Genomic DNA, 20,666 nt, shown 5'->3' on the forward strand with positions numbered 1-20,666 from the left:
TCTTGCGACAGGCGAGGTTGTAATTTGGTTTCTATCCATTTCGTTCAATTCGTCGGTGTTTTATTGAAAATGCCATGGAAACTCAAAAAACTACTTCAAAAACAGGGTATTACTCAATTTTTGTCTTATTACACAGCCTACTCAAGAATCAACAATTTCAATTTATAAAAATATCCGATTTCTTAGTCCTCCAAACCGTTCTGAAATTCAGACCATTTGATCTGACATTTCATCCACGACTGGTATAATGTTCATAGCAAGAAAACTTACACAAAATGATTCATAGATCCCGAGTGCTCTGCTGGTTTTGGGTTTATATAAACATCAAATGTTACAGATCCTTCAAATTATTCTAAAGTTCAGAAGGTCATAGAGTAAATGGTCTCCATTGACTTCAATTGATATGAGTTCAAACCCCAAAGTAACCATGCTTCCGTTTACATTAAATGGATATTAGTTTCTCATGGCTTCTCACTCAAAGAAGTTTTAGTTCTAAGAATTATTAATTTAAAGGGGAACCCCGGTCTGGAAAATCGAGAATTTTTTTTTGTTTTTTGCATTTTTGTTAAGCTTAGGCCCTACAAAAAGTAGTTGTACGCTTCGAATCTGGCGTTGTCCTCGTCCCACGATGGGTCCTAAATGGCGACGATGGTGGATGAAGGTGATACGGCTGGCGGAATATCACGATATATGGTGGAAGGTGGAAAAAACGTTTCGGGAGCGCAAATAAAAACGTCCGCACTCTTTCACTTATAACTCGCTTATAATTCTGGTAGGAAAAACTGACACAAAGGACAGTGAAAAAAACAACTTCCTTTCGAGAACATGTGTTGTGTGTTTTTAGTGTCAGTTTTATGTGTGTATGAGTGTGTACGTTTTCGTGTAGTTTTTGACGTCTATGTTCGTTGCAACATGACGTGTTGCCAGTGTTGTTTCTTGATTTCATTTCATTTTAATTCGTTTATGTGAAGTACTCGTAGTAATCGTTGCTGTCATCATCGGTTGTTCGTCACAAGGAGGCTTACTTAGTCATACGGTGGATGATTGCGATCGAACAGTAGTCCTAAAAGGATTTTTCGATATTTTATTTCGTTGGAAAGGTACAGCCAAAAGTATGAAGTCACCTCAAGGGATATAGTATTGCTGTACGAATTTTAAAACGCGTTTTTCTCGGAACCATGTTATTTCAACTGGTGGTATCGATATCTCAGGATCTACTCGACCGATTTGGCTGAAATATTTTTATCAGCATGGTAAAATGAATTATCTAAGGCGTTTCATAGCCGTTTTTTAATATCTCATTTTTTCGATTTTTAAAAATCGATATTTAGAGATATTATATTATACTAGCGGCCCAATTCTATGTTTTAATAAGTTTACCGCAAAGTCATTGGAATTGCTTTGCTGTTGCACTCAAACAGACTCTCGCAACTTTTTCTCTTTTCTTTTATTCAATGTTTCTTTTTAGTCCAAATGTCTCTATGTCTCAAACTTCTACTCTTTCTCTGCGATCAATTGTTGATCTTTCAATTTTGACAATTTCAACTCTCTACTCTTGATTTCCTACTATCTACTTTATACTTTGTTCTCTCTTCTCTCTACTCTCTGCTCTTTATTTTGAACTCTACTCTTCATTCTCTGCTTTCTATTCTCTACTCTCTGCTCTCCATTTTCTCTCCACTCTCTCTACTCTCTCTACCCCCTCTACACTCTCTACTCTCTCTACTCTCTCTACTCTCTCTACTCTCTCTACTCTCTCTACTCTCTACTTCCTCTACTATCTACTCTCTCTACTCTCTACTTTCTCTAGTCTTTCTACTCTCTACTCTCTACTCTCTCTACTCTCTACTCTCTACTCTGTCTACTCTCTACTCTCTCTATTCTCCCTACTCTCTACTCTCTACTCTCTCTACTCTCTACTCTCTCTACTCTCTACTCTCTCTACTCTCTCTACTCTCTCTACTCTCTCTACTCTCTATTCTCTCTACTCTCTACTCTCTACTCTATAATCTATCTACTCTCTGCTCTCTCTACTTTCTACTCTCCCTGCTCTCTATTCTATCTGCTCTCTACTCTCTCTATTCTCTCTGCTCTCTACTCACTCTACTCTCTCTACTATCTACTTTCTCTATTCTCTACTCTCTCTACTCTCTACTCTCTCTACTCTCTACTCTCTCTACTCTCTATTCGCTACTGTAAAAATAACGCACACACAAACACATACACGCACATGTACGCACAAACGAACACATGCACACACGCAGACGCGCACATTTTCACACACACAAAAAAACGCATCGCAACTGCTGACTGCTCACTCTCTCACACTGTTTTTGTTTACATCAACCAACCAACTAACCAAAAAACACACTCCCGCACACACACACACACACATGCACACGCAAACGAACACATGCAGACGCGCACACTCTCTCACACAAAAAACACCGCAGCTGCTCACTCTTTCACTCTGTTTGTGTTTACGTCAAGAATGCGACCATTTACGACCGTTTACGACTGTTCACGATGACCGCGCTTTATTTTTTAGCGATTTTATTTATAGTAAGATTTCATAAAAAATATCTAATTTTTAACAAAAATGGCCGCCGTTTTTGCAGTTTTTCTAATTTTCAAAAACCCCTATGTAACGCTTCAGGTATTGTCCTAAAGCTTCAAAATATTCATTGGAATTTGTTCTACGACACCCCGTTGCTTCAGAACCGATACCACCAGCAAGGTACTGATTTTCAGACAGCATCAACGCATCCAGCTGTCAATAGCGTCATAATTATTATTCGTGCACTCAAAAAATGGAAAAAAATTCTTCTATATACCTTAAACAATAACCAAAGTACACGAACACTTCACTTCATTCGTTACATCTGAAAAAAATCCACGAAAATTCATTATTTTCTGACCTTCCGACAGGGGAATAATTTAAACTCCCCTAAAGAGCTAATACCTACGTTGCATTAAACGCATATGAACCTTAGTGTATATTCTGTAAAAAGCATACTATACATATTTTTTCAAAAATATTTTCTCGAGCAAGAGGAAATGTCTAAGGAAAGCACATTTTGATCTTGATACCGAAATTTGGTTTGGATAAGCCTAATATGAGAAGTAAATTAGCAATGAATAACACCAACAAAAATTGAGAGAAATAGCTTCTCAATTCCGAAATTTGATAATTTTTGGTATTTTGGTATTGGCAATACTTGAGCAGTGCATTGTAGTATTGAAACAATAATGTGGAAAGTTTTTTTATCCCTTTTTGGCTCATTAGCATTTTAGCTGTAACAGAGCCGAATTTTTCATCGTGTACATGTCACATTTTTATCATATCGATAAGTAGCACCTTACACAGTTGCCATTTTTTGGCGTAAGAGTATTCCCTTCTATACCATTTTGCATATGGTACATTTACACAGTAGCCATTTAGGCGTAAGAGTTTTCCTTCTGTTCTTCCATTATCCAGTTAGACCGGACAGCGGAGACAGTTGATTGATTGTTGAGTTATTTATATAACAGCACGATGTGTCTTGCAGAGCAGGATAGTTGTATGGATGAATAGATCTTATTTCGACCCAAGGCGCGTAGAAGTATATCCTAAGGTGAGCCAACTTGCTAAAACCACTCTTCAGCCATCTTGGAAGTCTACTGTGTTTTGTTTGTAAACAAAACACAATACGCTTGTGCCCAAGCTCGCTCGTGATCAGTCTGTCTCTTTCACACTTCAAAGAAAAAATTCCCCTTCTGCTTTCTTCCGTACTGTTTTCATATACCGCTCCCCTAACCAACTTAGTGACGAAACGGCCTCACCTAGTACCATAGTCCCGTCTTGATTTCGACCATGGATCGATCACCATCGCTGATGATTGTTGCGTGGACGTAGTTATTCCGTAATAACACAAAGATGGCCAATGAGGACCCTGAGTTTTGAACTCACGATCGCTTACTAAGCAAACACGCAACCAATGTAGCTACGGAGACCCCCTGTGGAAAGTTTATGGTATTTTCTCATGATCAAATCTCATTCTAATCCGTACCGAGACTCCGAGACTCTACAAGTTTTGCCCAAAGAAAACCATCCCTCAAATGTTGTTTCACAGTGATTACAGTTACAGTTTTATGATTTATATGTAGAAATACTACATGAAGCTTCAATAAAAATTATATTTCTCAAGCATTGGAATGGGTAAAAAAATCATTTTAGATAACACAGCCGATCATAGTACACTATGGAAACTTAAAAAAATATTTCTGGTTTAAAATGTTTTCTGAAATGTCTACTTTACTGTAGTTTTTGTCCCAGGTTTGTCCGATACTTCGTTCTAAAGTTACAAGCCAATTAGTGGACCTAAGTCTTTGCGTAAGGAGCGCGGATCCAAAATTTAAAACCCGTTTTTCTCGAAACTATGTTTTGCAAACTGGTGGGAATTCTACCTCTATTCTATTTTGATATTTTGAAAAATATAATTTTGATGAATGTTTTTGTCTCGATTTTTGAGCCAAAAATCAATATTTTGAAAAAATCCTACGTACGATGACAGAAAATATATTCATGATTACATAAAGAAATCATTGGTTGAAATCGGTCCACTAGAAAAACTTGTAGAACCCCCACTAGTTTACAAGGTTTTGGCCGCAAGTGTACCGGTTGCGGCTATTCAGGGGACGGTCCAATTGACATCATTTTTTTGTTTGTTTGTTAAGTAATATATACCTAATAAAACTGTGAAAACTGTGATATCAAAAAATCGCGAAAATCACATACTTCTTATGATGTTCGTAGTGTACTACGAACTTACCTTAAAATACCTTAAAATAAAAAGGTTTCACAGGATCCAGTTTTCTTCCAGTTTTTTTTAAGAGCAATCTTCCAGTTTTTTGAAAAGTATTATAGGCAACCCTGGTTCTGATTGTCTGACAGTGCTGAGCAACCGTGAAGTGCAGCAGAAAGCTAAAGAAGGAGACCGATAGCAAGGCAGTCTCAACATCCCGCGCCTTGGAAGGGAGTTCGGAGCAACCGGCTAAACTATGGACAGTAGTACATTTATGCGGAAGCGTCAGTCTGCCATCAGCCGCGTCTGATCAGCAGGCAATCAACCAAAAAAAGGGGCTGACAACAAATCACTGGAGATGGACCTCCTGAAGATAGACGCTGTACCGAAGTCCGCTAACCCTCCTAAAGGCCACTAGCGAAGCTGCCCGATAGGGCGTCGACTCTTTCATTAAGGGTGCCAAATCAGAAAACAGGTCACATTTTTATGAAATAAAGTTAACGTTATTAACTATTTTTACCGTGAACGAATTCTGGCGATTTACATACCAAACGAATCGTAAATTTCCTAAGATTTGTTTAATATGCTATACATTACAATCCCATAGTCTGTATATGGTTAAAATTGATGAAAATTGGAAGCATTCCTATTTCCTCATACATTTGTTCTGTTGATTTGTGTGCTTTCCCGAACAGAGCTGTCAATAACGAGCAACTTATCGAAGAGCAACGAAGGGGAAATCGTAAGATGTAAAGTTTTCGTGAACAAAGGAAAATAACAGCTAAGTTTGCCTCTTGCTGAGGCAAACTTCATTCTTCGTGAGGGCACCGACCGGACAACACCGTTGCTGAGCGAGCTGGACGGCGAGAGATCGAATGGTTTTCTCAAGCCAATGGGAGTGGAGGACTAATATGAGAAAAGAGAGTTTTCCAAGGGCCTTTTTGAAGGCTAGAGACGAATGAACTGAAGAAGTTTAAAGTCTCTTTAATTCGACAAGGAAAGGAAGGAAAGGCAAACTTTCAGTATCGTTCTAGATACGAAACAATGAACATCGCTTGTTCTTCCTTGTTTTGCGCCTTCACATGTCTTCGTTTCGGACTGAGCTGTAGACACCTGTAGATGCCTCTTGCATTGCAACCATTGCATCAAACTGACGCCATTGCTACACAATTGTGTGGGGAATCATCAAGCTAGGCTATCGTCAGCTCACCAAGCAAATAATTGTTCTGGAATTCTGCCTGTAATTTGGTTTCGCATGGCGGTAGCAAAACTCTTTCCATCATGGTAACAGCTAAGTTAATCTAGACTGGCAATATCAACAGAAAGGGCTTCCGTTGAGAGGATCGCAAAACGGAGATAAGCTTGTGTATATTTAGTTGCTTCAAGCCATCGATATATGGATATTTGCGTGCTGCGTGCTTCATAACCCGTACGTAAAAATAGTGCATCTTCACTACGCTGAAACCCCATTTGTAATGATAAATATAAACAATGAGGGGGATAGCGGAAGGGAATTATTTACGCTAGTGTATTAGTAATGAATCTCTGCTGAGGCAAATATTTGCTCCATTAACTGAATGTGACTTTACTACAACCAATTAATAAGCATGATAGTTTTGACGTAGAATTACGTCTTTCGGGAACATATTGGGGTACAAATTGAAAATCGAAAATCGAGCACATCGTGGAAATTATCCAATTTCTAACGCTTATTGCTCATTCATTTCATGATGGATTGATGAGATTTTTGCGTCAATCGATTTTGGCACTCCATAACAATTTTATATTGAAGAAAATAATATATGTCATGTAACTAACTATCGAACAATTGAAAAATCTCAACCCTTATCCTAACGGAAATACCCACTTCTGATTGGTTGAAATTGATGACACATGCGACGGGTCCCTAACAGAGACATCAAAACCAAGCTGCCTGGGGGAAATCGACATGTCGGGGGCATTTTTATATTGCAAGTAAGGTGAGTGATACGATAAATTCTAGCAAATTAAATTTTTAAGTTGGAACTTGAATGTTGGTTGCTTCGTAAAATTTTGTATTTCAATTTTAATCTTTCATTGTGAAAAACTTAGCACAAGTGTGAGTATAAAATTGTATATCGTAGTAGTTGTGTTGAAAATGACCTAATATATGAAACGATCTATTTCCATTTTCATAACATAAATAAAAACCAAGGTTTGTTTCCGCTCGAGAACGGGTCGTTAGGTTTAAGCTTGTGTTCATTTTCACCCAAGGAAAGTTAATACGGCAGAAAAATTGGAAAAGTGAAGAAATATTAGAAAACGTGATTTCCTATATGCTCTACATAACAGTATTAGGTGTTGTTGTCCAATTAAAATTCGCATTAGTATGAATAACCACTCAAAAAGTAAAAAATATGAAAGAAAATAAAAGAAATGTAAAAGATAATTATCTGTTTACCATCCTTCTGTCATCATCACTGGTGGAGTTAACTAACAATACCCAACAACAAAACAAAACGGCCCTTTTCAGGGCCACCAAATCATTATCAATGAGTTTTTTTGTTGTTGTTGTTTGTAAAAAACGATAATAAACCGTACTTTTTTTCTTCTGATGATTTATCAGATTGAATTTGCATTTACCCAAATAATATGCGTGCCAAAAAAGCTACCAGTTATGTTCAGAAGACTCTATTTTCAGTCGCAATCTCTAAGTTGTTCTTTGGGCAGGCACTTAGTCTAAACCACCGTTTACTTATATACGTCAAACTTATCAAAAATTCTTCGCATAAAGCCCTCAAACTCTCGCCACTATTAAACCGTTGAAAAGCACGCGCTTCCTGCACCCCACATTGTTCCCTCAAAGGATAACTGCATTCCCAGAGCCCTGCCCGGAAGCAGCAGATCAACCCTTCTCGTTAGCCCAATTATCGAAGGCACTTCCTTTCGGTTTGGTTTGCCTCCGATTGTTTGCTCAAATTTTTCCAACTCCGCTCCTATGACGAGTTCATATATTTGTACGTCCTTCCGACGAATGGCTTCCTCCGGCGGCAACTTTTAAACGAGGGACTACCATACTTGCCGGGCCGAGGACTTTGTTTGCCCTCCACCACTGGCAAATCTCGCATATTCAAAATTAATATTCAGCAGCCGTAATTCTTCGGATTTCTTCTCCCGGACTTTGACTTTTATTTTGAGTTTGGATGTGCTCTTTTTGCCCCCACCACGGAGCTTCTGCCCATCGCTTCTAACGAGGATCTATTTTTGCCCCCACAAAACTCCATGATTCACAAACCCTCATTCCTCGTGCTTGCCTTACTACGAGCGATTGGTGGAACCGTGTTACGCCAGCAATCGCATGCATTTTTTATGAATTTAAATTGACTCAAGGAAAAGAAGATTTTCATGTCGTGGAGTTTTAATAATGCTGAGGTTATTATTTGGGCAGAGATAATTCCTTTATATACAGGCTGAATTATGTTTTCTTGATTTTTTTTCTTCCACGTTTTGCTGCGGTAGAAGACGAGAAGGGGGACAATATGATAAGGGCCAAGTTGGGAATAACAATTTTTTCCCTTGAACTTGGCGGGGCATCATGCGAAGTGATTGGTGGAGGAGCAACCTTTTCCAGATAATAATTAAATTCTATAGGATTCATAAGTTCGGATCAATAGCTACGTCGCCGACTCGGGAGGACTTTCGATGCAATAATCTCGATCGGACAGAGTGAAAGTGAAACGGCGGAAAAACTGTCTCAACCCATCACTAATTGCATGGGGGCGATATTGAACAAAAAAAAAAAGTGAAACGAGGATTTGCTCCAAAAGTTTTCACTCGAAAATGTCCAATTAAATAAGTATCTCTGCGACCGTAATATTTTTATTTGTGTTTTCCCTTCTCATGGTACCAGCATAAGACAGCGGAGCAAATATTTGCGAAATAAAAATATCAACAAAACAAAAATAAGAGATTTGTCTTGATATCGCCAGAAGTCAACGATCGTCTTCCTCGTCCTCGTCCGCCTGCACCGAGTCAATAATCCCCTCGCCCCTCGCTCACACGAGGCGAATACAGAGACAGAGAGTCAAAATTGAAACTGACACAAACTCTGGATTTCGAACGAAAAACCAATCCTGTCAAGAAGTGCGGACAGGCGAATAGAAAACTTTCCTCCTTCGCTATCGCTCCGTTCGTTTCTCACATGTCACCGGGTTCGCTTATCAGTGAAATTTTACCTTCTGGAAATAGCTTCCGAGTAGTTTTTACAGCCACAATTCCAGAGCGGTTCACTTTATTGTTTGCCAATCAAGAACAGGACAATCAATATCGCCTGAAGGAAGATGACTTTCCATATATGTCTACGAATTGGAGCAGACGAGTGTTGCTCCGTTCAAAGAGGATGTACAAAGGTTGATTAATAAAATGTACAGAAATATGTTTTCAATATTTTATATACGCAATGTATGTACACATCCATTGTTTAGATTCACCCGGAAATGCCATTCCTTGGTGCTGTGAGCGTGACCGCATAAACACATCATGTGCGGCCCCAAAATCGTATTCAATTGTCCATAAATTCGCAGCCTTATGGTTGTCCTCTGTTCTACGCGCAAAGTGGCGCACACATATTTTCATCCGAAATGGCTCGTATTATGGCGAATATATGTGCCAGCAATGGCCGCAGTCCCGCACACAATCGGCACTGTCCCAGTGACCATAAATTATACAGCTAATATCCTGTCCACCGAAAACACGACACTGACGATACTCGTCAAAGCGCCATCATTTTGGCCAAACGTTCGCCGCGCCGTGAATCTTGTGTTCCATTCTTGGCACTCGGCAACAGGATGGGATGGAACACAACGCTCGTATGGTAGCATCATCATAAATGTTAAAGATGCTTTTGATATGGTACGAAGGTGGAGTTGATCGAAATGAATGTCAAAGTTTACTCCCTAGCAACCCATCCAAATGTCATCTCACTTCTATTTCGAGCATCCCCACGCGGCTCAATGTTGATCCACAGCGACGCACGATTTCCATAAATCGCACAACGAGCGGTGGAGCTTTTATTATCCACTGCCTCCCACCACCATCGGAACGGACGTTTCGGGACCATCAAAAAAGGTAATCGAATTGGGCTCACCTGTACAGAACTTGGGCTCATCGTGTTTGTCGATGCAATCGATGCTTCCATCGCAGTACTTCGAAAGTGGTATGCAAGTTCCATTCCTGCAGCGGAACTGAGCCAAATTACAGCGACTGATGGGAGCGGCCGTCGGTGTATATGAGCTACCGGAGCCTCCGCCACCGGATGTGGACGAACTTGCGGCGGCGTTACTGTTTCGAGCGGCCAAAGCCGCAGCTATCGAGGCGGACGACAGCGAGGCTATCGCTTGCGGTGGGAAACGTTCGCGTCCGGATCTAGCCGTTCCACTGCTGCCAGCTCCGACGCCGGCTCCGCTTCCTCCGCCACCACCACCACTTCCATTACCACCGTCCACCGTTGGGAGTCGATAACTTAGCAGCGCAAGCAGGAGCGCTATTAAGTATTTCCACTCATCCATCCGAGAATCTCTGCGAATGAAGATCGAGAAATGAAAAATGGTTTGGTTAGATGTTGCATGAAAAACAATGTTTCGAAGGTTATTTTATGTTCTCTATATATAAAAGTCAACTAAATTGAATTATTAACACATTATAAAGTATCCCACGAAAAAGTAGGAAACATCAAAAAAGATATTCACGAAGAAATTAATATAAAACTAGCTGACCAGGCAAACGTTGTTCTGCCAAATAAATTATTTCTAGTGAATATTTTGGATGTTGAATAAAATACACTAATGTATTGTAAGTGTGTTTGAATATTTTAACGATCTATAAAATAAATAGAATGTGACCGATGAAAAAAACGAATTAAATGATTTGAACGAAAGGTTGTATGATGTTTGTTTGTGTATTTCATTAACGTAACTGACATGTTTGATCTCTTAACAGTTAAACGTAAAGGGAAAAAAGTAATATAATTTTGTCGTAAAGTAGAAAAATGAAATATAGAAAATCAATATTTATATCGATTAATTGCTGTCTCCTTGTTAGAAAATACGCGCATGTGATTTACAACATGGATAGCTTAGTTTATATCAGCTTGGTCTCGTTCATGAATTGGGAAAACAACGACACGCCAACTAACTTCAATGGAGCTGATGTACCGGCCTATTTGGAACCGCGTTACTTTATCGTAATCATTCAATCGAGGAGTTTTCACATCGGTAATCTAAGTTTGAAACACAGCCATATTGCTTCCTTTATTCGCGGATGTTTTTATTACTCTTCACCGATCTGCAGAACTCAATATTCATATATGCATATGAGTGATTGGATTTTACAATTCGATCAAAATCGACTTTTGCACTCTTAAATTCGTTCACCTTGTCGTAAAACAATGGTCAAAATGAATCATCCGTATTTATGGTTCAATTTACTCTCTATCTGATCGGCATAATTCCGGAAATAATGCTAAATTGTTGAAATTTGAATGAAAATATTATTCGATTTTGTTTTAATATTAGTTCTCTTTGGGAATTGGATATATAGGTATATTTGTCCCTCGATAAATGTCCACGGTAGTCAGGGTTTTTTCACATGCATAGAATGCACATGCATAACATCATCGCGGTTGCAACGTCCGACTCAAATTCTTTCAGACGTAAGGAATTGTAAGGAATTCCGTCCTTATGAAACTGATAAATTATTGCATTGTATTGCTGATCATAAAGCAGCACCAAGCGATACTGCGGCGTGAAAGTCGTCATGCACCTTAACGCTATGTTCAAATGTAAGAAATATCACACGCGGAAAAAAATCTGTACCAATCTGTACTTTTTGACGAAAATCTGTACCCTGTACCGCACAGAATCTGTACTAAAAATTACGAAAAAATCTGTACCTTTCCAGATTAATCTGTACGTGTGGCAACACTGGTACAGATAATTTCAACAAACATCATCTAGATCCATCTTTAAGATTTCATCTTTGAAATCACTTTCCCGTAAGATTCAAATCATTTTCTTCAATGTCAGAAATGGACTAAATCTATGAGAAATAGTATAGAGCGCAAATGTATATGTCTTTTATTGCTGCTCATGGTGAAATTGGCTTTTCAAAAAAGGAATATGTGTACAAAAACTGAAAATCACGAAGGATTCTGTGTGCAATTTTTTGAGGCTTGTATACCAATCATTTTGAGTAGTTTAATTTTGAAGTTCGATTCACTGGTGTTTATATGGTCGTAGTTCTTCCAAAACGAACCAAGCGCCAAAAACATTGTCCCGATTCCGTTCCTGCACGTCGTACGCGACATTCCGCTCCAAGGCGATTATGAGAACTTTTCGATGGTAGAGTTCTCAATTGCCCTCCCTCTCATGTAACAATTCAGCTCCGGGGTCGGACAAGATTAAATTCAACTTGTTGAAGAATCTTCCCGACTTGGCAAAACAGCGTTTGCTAAACTTGTTCAACAAGTTTCTGGAGCTGAATATTGTCCCGCATGACTGGAGACAAGTGAGAGTGATAGCCATACGAAAACCCAACAAGCCGGCTTGCGATCACAATTCGTATAGGCCGATTGCAATGTTATCCTGTATTCGTAAATTGTTAAAGAAAATGATTCTACTTCGTTTGGACAAGTGGGTTGAAACGAACAATTTGCTGTGTTGCTAGATCATGAATCCATTGGTGATTGATAACTTCGAAAATCTACTCCAACTGACTTCTCCTTCACCGGGCATCTCCAACCAAGTTTGCTTCCCATACTTTTGCAATTCTTCTGTCAATTTTGATCTGTCCATGCGACAAAAGATCCATGGAATCCCAGATCATCTACGCTCCGATTATATTCCGCCGATATTTTCGGCAGAATAAAGGAAAGTTCGATCTGAGAAAATGTTCTTTACTGACGGTTCATGCATAAACGGGTTCACTGGCTTCGGCATCTTCAATGAAAATTCCAGTGCCTCTTTCAAACTCAAAGATCCTTGTTCCGTGTATGTCGCAGAAATGGGTGCGATATACTATGCTCTAGGGATCATTGAAACACTGCCCATCGACCATTATTTTATTTTTTCAGACAGTCTTAGCTCAATAGAGGCAATCCGCTCAATGAAAGTTGATAAACGCTCATCTTATTTCCTAACAAGAATAAGACAACTATTGAGTGTTTTGGTCGAAAAATTATTCAAGATTACCTTATCATGGGTTCCTTCTCATTGCTCGATTCCGGGGAACGAGAAGGCGGACTCGTTAGCTAAGGTGGGTGCTTCAGAAGGCACACTTTTTGAAAGGCAAATTGCTTATAATGAATTTTTCCACATTCCTCGTCAGTATACGCTCGTAAGTTGGCAGCGCATGTGGAGTGGAGATGAGTTCGGTCGTTGGTTACACACGATTATCCCTAAGGCCTCGACGAGGGCATGGTTTAAGGGATTGAATGTAGGTCGTGATTTCATTCGCGTGATATCTCGGCTCATGTCCAATCACTACAACCTAAACGCGCATCTCTATCGCATTGGGTTCGCAGCAAACAATCTTTGTGGTTGTGGCGATGGCTACCACGACATCGAGCATGTTGTCTGGTCGTGTATCCGGTTCCATGCTGCTCGCTCTCAGCTCTCTAGAGCACTGAGAGCAAAAGGCAGACAATCGGATATCCCCGTCCGGGATATCTTAGGTAGCCGGGATCCTGATCTTCTGCTTCATCTATACCTGTTCCTCAGAAACGCCGATGTCAACGTTTAATGATGTTTCCTTCGTTGTATCCCCGTTTCATATCCCTCCTATCCGATCTATAAACTTTTACTTAGTCGCGGCAATACATACACACACTCTTTACAGATACACGGGCCAACCAGTCCATCATCAGTCCACTGATGATTCAACAAGAGCCAAAGGTTGTACCGCTCATGACAACTCTACACGAGCTGATGATTGCGCCGGCTGGTGACCATTCTATCCTGGATTCCTCGAGTCGAGAAGACGCACCACGCTAGATATGGGGTACATACTAGGGGGACGTTGCTGATTAATGGTCAGCTGCATCCCAATAGGAAGTATCCCGTGTCGGGCACACGTACAGAGCATTATAGACAGCAACATCACAATTACGAAAACACTTGTAATACTAACCTCGAGCCAACCGCGAGTAATCGGTTACATATTACTAACATAGTTATAAGGCAAACATTGTCGAAATATTGAACTCCCGGCCCCGTCAGGTTGAAGCCATATGAGCCTTAATAAAAAATATATATTTTGGATAAAAAAAAAACATTATTTTGAGATATTTCAATTTGAAGTTTGGGCTTCCACTAATTGACTGTGTCTGAACAAATCTATCATTTTATCGCTTACATATTACAAACAGGATGTCTAACATAATACTCCCTTACATGCTGTAAACACACATCTTCGTCAATTTCTGATTCAGAACCTTTATGAAAATGAAAAAAAAAATTAAAAAATAGTTGCTGCTAAACACGCAAAACTTCGTTCTCTTTGCAGCCAGAGCGAACCAAGTACATGCTAACTATTAACTCAGTATCAATACACAACACATTAGTATTTTGTAACGGCTCTGGAATAATTTCATGAATGGTATATATAATGACTCACGTCAGCTGTTTTTGACAAAATAATATCTTAATAAATGAAAATAAATTGATTTAAGAATGCATTACACTTGGTTCGTTGTGGTTGAACGCAATTTTGAAAAATGCAGACCAGCCTCTTAACACGCTTCTGCACCTTATGGCAGCCTTTTGGGTGTCTTACTTACCAGATCCCGACTACGTCTGATTCCAGGAGCTGTCCGAAACAGAAAAATATGTTGAAGATTCGGATCTGCCTTCTTAGAGAAAACAATCACTATCGTCGGATGCCATATTGCGGGGTCATGGTTCGCTTTGGTTGAATGCAATTTCGTTTTTTTGCAGTCTGCTACACTGAATTTTTTTTTAGAGCTGTTCTCATCTATCCGAATGACAGGGACATTATACAGTTGATAGATTATTATTTTTTTGCATCCAGTGGTGTAAGTAATTCAATTTTAAAAAAAATGGCGCTTGGTTCGTTTTGGCAGAACACCGACGATATATTTTTCAGATTGTTCATATTTCAGTTGTCGGACAGACAAACGATTGAAAATATAGATTTGTACACTCCGTGAACTACGTTATCTGTCTTAACGCTATCATTTGGTCGGTGTTAAGTCAGAGCGAACCATGTGATGTTTTTTTCGATTTCTAGAAAAAAGAAACATGAAGTTTGGTGCTATAAGAGTTTTTCGTTGAGCATTCAAAACAATTTCGATACCTTATTCCTGCACGTGTGATTTTCCGAATCTGGTATGTAGCTTATGAAATGCTTAACCCAATGTAATCAATAACAGGAAATTTTTAATTTTGTCACTTGGTCTCTCGTACCGCAGAAAATGGTCACCTTGTCGGTCGATTCTTATTACAGTGAGAATGTTGCATACGAATCTTCCATACAAATGAAACACAAATTTCTACATAACTCGAAAACTAATCAAGTAAATGGAGCCAAATTTGGCATGCGGAGGTTTTAGAGGAGACGAAACTTTAAAGAAAGGGGGGGGGGCTACTGATCAACTCGAGAACTAATCAAACAAATGTAATCAAACTTAGTATATAGAGGTTTTAGGGATCGATAAACGTTTCTATGGTAGTTCGACACTCCTCCCCCTCTCTAAAGGGGGACTCCCATGCTAATAAAATACAAATTCCCGCATAACTCGAGAACTAATCAACCAAATGGAGCCAAATTTGGGAACTGAGGGTTTTTGGGTACACTCCTATATCTTCTTCTATCTATATAAATATAAAGGGAACGCCGAATGTGTTGATAAGAGCAAAACTTTAGAAAGAAATTTTCCGATTTAGGGCTGTCTTTATTCTATAATATTTTCTATATAAAACATTTATTCCATGTAACGGACAAATCGTGCACGAGTATCTCTCTGAAAATAGTATGATATTATAATGACGAGCTTTGGTTGAAGTACTGAAATTTTATAGTAAAAAATAAATTTCAGTTGTTTGCGTTTGTTTTGCGATTGGACCCATGAACGTGCGCTTAGTAAGAAAACGTGGAAGTTCGCCCAACTGTGAACAGATAGCACTGACCGTACTCTGTAAACATAGCTCGTAGATAGACTTTGAAAATATAGTTTTGACGTAGAACTACGTCTTTCAGAAAGGGGGCCAAATCAGGTCACGTTTTTATGAAATAAAGGTAACGTTAATAACTATTGTCACTGTGAACGAATTCCCATGATTTGCATACCAATCGAATCGGAAATTCTCTAAGATTTGTTTGATATGCTATACATTACACAATTCGCTTATCTCTAAACGGTTTACATTAATGAAAACTGAAAGAATGGAAATTCTTCTTTCTTTTCCCATACATTTGTTCTGCCGATTTGTGTGTTAACTCTACCCGTATTTCGAATGATCATAACTCGAGCATTTCTTAATAGATCGGAAACATGTTTGTATCAATTGATAGGAAATATTTCTACACGTCTATCACAATTAATAGAATGTTATTTTTCTTGAGATGAACAATTGAATAACTTTAAAATATTAAGCGTTATCTAAACGCCCTAACTTCCAAGTTTTGATTGACCCAATTTACGGTTTCCCCAACACAGACTTCAAAATCGATGTACCTGTGGAAATCCGCTTTGCAAATATACATGTGAGCTGGGAATATTTGTGTTCCCACCGAGCTGTGTTTCCCTAACACGGAATTCAAAACTAATGTGCCTGGAGGAATCCGGAAGAATACATGCAAGTCCGCCAAAAGTATGTATAAGCACCATCAAACACACGAATGACTTGCAAATGTAAATGTAGTATTTGTAGTAAATAAGTGAGTGATATTTTCATGCTAATAGGATAGAATTTTCTCTACAACGAATTTTTTCAATGGTACAGATTTTTGGAAAAAAAAGGTGATGGTTCTGAGCCTAGGGGCACGGACGGGATCTTGACATAGGTCTGTGATTATGTGTAGTAATTGCATTTAAATTGAGTTTTTCATTGTTCGAAATTTGTATTTTTTTCTCTTTTGATACATCAAATGGATGCCCTGGAAAAACCGTTTCCTGTATGTACTTGTATCCTTCAAACGGGTTAGATGACATAACGTGGTAGAATTCGATACCGCATTCTGTTCAAAAATGTACACAAAAATACCATTAAAGCCATTACTACCCTTTTCTTCTGTTTATTCAATCATGCAGAAGAATACAAAGAGTCATCATGTATCATTTTTAAACATAAGTCCAAATCAAAATCAATCTATGACTTCAAAAATATATTATATATATATAATCACCTAAGGTTCTGAAAGATGGTTGAACAAGAACATGTTGGATGGTTGAGCTCTAGGCTAGAACTACTTTATTTTGACATTGCTCCATATTTTATATCCAGCGAGAACTTGACAAATCTACCCGTTGACTACACTTTCAACTACCCTGCTTTAAATCATTACCCTCGTTCAATGACTACCCGCTCGACAACACGTGCTCTGTGTTGGATGGTTTTGAAGGTTAAGCCTGGTTTCGCTTATAACTTATATATATATATATATATATATATATATATATATATATATATATTTATATATATATAATGGTATTTTTATATATAATATATATATATATATATATATATATATATATATATATATATATATATATATATATATATATATTATATATATAAAAATACCATTATCTCCTTCGTTACCACGTTGTCCGAAATATTGTTTGTAATAACTTTATAGCCCTGTAAGATTGCGACTACTCAAGCTATCATAATCTGATTTACGTGGGTATACCCTTTCGATCTTCTAAATCAGCAGCCATTTAAATTCATTCATTGCATTTTTACATAACCAAACAACATACTCGATAGTATGACATCCTAGACCACAATTACACAAATTGTTAGTAGTGAGACCTACACGATAAAAACATGAATTGAGCACAAATTGATTGGAAAACATGCAATATAATATAGAGTTCATGCCTATTATCGGTAAATGGAGAATAATTCATTTTACGCATCAACTCACATTATGAGCTAACGCCCGAATCTAGGCAAAAAGATTACTTGTTGCGTCGGGGAGGAAGCGAGTGTAATCGAAAGAGAACATACCCAATTAAATCGTCAAATTGTTAACTTTTTTACTATATTCATTGTTCATGTTTCAAGCAAAAAAATTATTAATAAATTAATAAATCGTTACATTTTTCGTAGAGTGACCCCCCCTATATAGAAATCAAAGACATAGTCCTATGTCAAAATACAGATGAGGAAGATTTTTACCCCTCTTGTAGAGATTTAAATGTTGCAACACTGGTCGGTTAGTGCTTCCGTGGTCGAGTCGTTATACCTAACATGCCGGAGGTTCGGGTTCGATTCCCGTTGTGGTCGGGGGATTATTTTTCAAAGAAATTTACGCCGACTTGCACTGTGGTCACGCGTATTCTAGAGCTTGACACAGAATGCATTCTAGGCGTGTCATTTGGCATAGAAATCTCATCTAAGTACTAGTAAAAGTGACGCAAGTAAAGGGGCGTCCACATTATGCAGAATGATGCCGATCGGCCTGTACCAGACGGCATATTCGGTTCGTTATGTAATGTGGATGCCCCATCGGGTACACGAAGCCGAAGTCCCATCGGATGCACGAAGCTGTCACGAACAAACGAAGCACCATGTCGTGAACGCTAATTTACTTCGTTTTGTTTTGGTTCGACTTTCTCGAACCGGACCCACTTGTTTCGGGTTGGGTTCGGTTTGATTCGAGTCGGTTTTCGGCACGTCGGCAAGCCCGGGCGTACATCCACATTTAGTCGGCATTACCGGGCGGCCAAGGCCGATTGGCGTAATGTGGACGCGTCCTAATACTACGTTGAGACGGCGAAGTCCCTCTAGGAACGTTAGTGCCAATTAAGAAGAAGAAGAAGAAGAACATTGATTAGAACCTCATCTATCGGATTCTATAGTAAACCTCAAATTGGAACGTTTTTGCATTTGAGTTATTGAGTAATGAAAAAGTTGATGAAGAGAAATCGATCAAGTCACTTACACCCTTTTCCTTCTGAGCCCCTTAATTATAAAATTTATGGTGATTTTCGGATTTCATTTACCTCCGTTTGTATCTGAAGTTTATGACCGGATTCTTTTGCAAAAAAAAACTCTTATGAGAAGTTTTTTTCTTCATAATTCTGGAGACAATCAAAAATATAACTGATATGACGTATATGTATCTAATCTGGTACGAACATGACTTGAAACTTTAAACGCGTTTTTTTCGAAACTACTTTTTTCGAGCTGGCGTACACGATATCTCCAATTTTCTGAACCGATGTTTTTCAAATTTGATATGTAGACATCTTTAGAATCTGTTTAAATTGAAATCGTTATAAAAACGTGATTAATAACAATTAATATTTTGAAACAGTCGCTATTTTGCCCAGAAACATTTTTCTTGTGTTGGCTGAATTTCATATCATAGCGGCATCTTCAGTCATTTAGAATTTTTTGGATTTGTTGACCTAGGACTACGTCTAACCGGAAGATATAGGGGTAACATGAAAATCTGGGCACTGAACAAAATATGGTTTTTCCAGTTCAAACACATCATGCATGTGAGATGTATTGTGGCAGACTTTTCTTCTTGGTCGATATGGTCTGACTGTAAATTTTGCAATTGATTCCTTCAATATGATGATGTTTTTCATTTTCTGTTTTATTTTTGTAAAATTTTAGGTTGCCGATTGGATTCATACTCACCTTCCGCGTCGAAACTACCATAGGCTATCATCAAAATCAGAGCACCTCTTCTAGATATTTAATAGAGAAGATTTGTTTAATAAGCACCTGAGCTGTCATAGATTACGATCTGTACAAACTGCGAGTAACAATGAATCCTTTCCCTCCCTAACAAAAAGAAGATCCCTTGATAACTCTGAGTTGTATGGACTAGATTGAAACTAGATCAAACTAGAGAATTAATCTCGTTCTGTGTAAGAAACACAGTTGTTCGTAATCTAGGAATAATCGGAACAACTTCCCACTCACGCAATATTTTGAGAGTACAGTGCTGTTCAAAGTATTCTCTCGGGTTATATATGAAGAGTAAAATCTTTTCCATTTAAAATTTGGCCGCACAAAACTTTCAATTTCTTCATGAAGTAATGAAGTACAAGATCAGTACAACCTGAACCTTAGAACTTTTCGCATCATTTTCTGCACAGAGACATTGTCAACCGTGTCTGTTTTGACGTAGAACTACGTCTTTTATTAAGGGTGCCAAATCAGACAACAGGTCACATTTTTATGAAATAAAGTTAACGTTATTAACTATTTTTACCGTGAACGAATTCTGGCGATTTACATACCAAACGAATCGTAAATTAACTAAGATTTGTTTAATATGCTATACATTACAATCCCATAGTCTGTATATGGTTGAAATTTATGAAAATTGGAAGCATTCCCATTTCCTCATACATTTGTTCTGTCGATTTGTGTGCTTTCCCGAACAGAGCTGTCAATAACGAGCAACTTATCGAAGGGGAACGAAGGGGAAATCGTAAGATGTAAAGTTTTCGTGAACAAAGGAAAATAAGAAGAACGAAGGGGAATATTTACCTAGAGTATAAACAGTGGATCTTGCTGAGGCAAACTTCATTCTTCGTGAGGACACCGACCGGACAACACCGTTGCTGGGCGAGCTGGACGGCGAGGGATCGAATGGTTTTCTCAAGCCAATGGGAGTGGAGGAGTAATATGAGAAAAGAGT

The 20,666-nt window shown here is 38.5% G+C and overlaps 1 protein-coding gene across 4 annotated transcripts in view; it reads right to left on the minus strand.

The window, feature by feature from the left end:
• Nucleotides 1-20,666, minus strand: part of LOC129764786 (uncharacterized) — a 1,146,248-nt gene that overhangs the window by 169,068 nt on the left and 956,514 nt on the right. For 3 of the 4 annotated variants that reach the window (XM_055764269.1, XM_055764265.1, XM_055764267.1), the window contains one exon: nucleotides 9,910-10,340. In XM_055764269.1, the coding sequence (XP_055620244.1) occupies nucleotides 9,910-10,330 (421 nt within the window). In that variant the 5' untranslated portion in view covers nucleotides 10,331-10,340. Of the gene's footprint in view, nucleotides 1-9,909; nucleotides 10,341-14,595; nucleotides 14,688-20,666 lie in introns of those variants that run through there. The other variant, XM_055764268.1, reaches the window with a different exon arrangement.

Source organism: Toxorhynchites rutilus, chromosome 2, assembly GCF_029784135.1.
Source record: "Toxorhynchites rutilus septentrionalis strain SRP chromosome 2, ASM2978413v1, whole genome shotgun sequence".
NCBI lineage: Eukaryota > Metazoa > Arthropoda > Insecta > Diptera > Culicidae > Toxorhynchites > Toxorhynchites rutilus.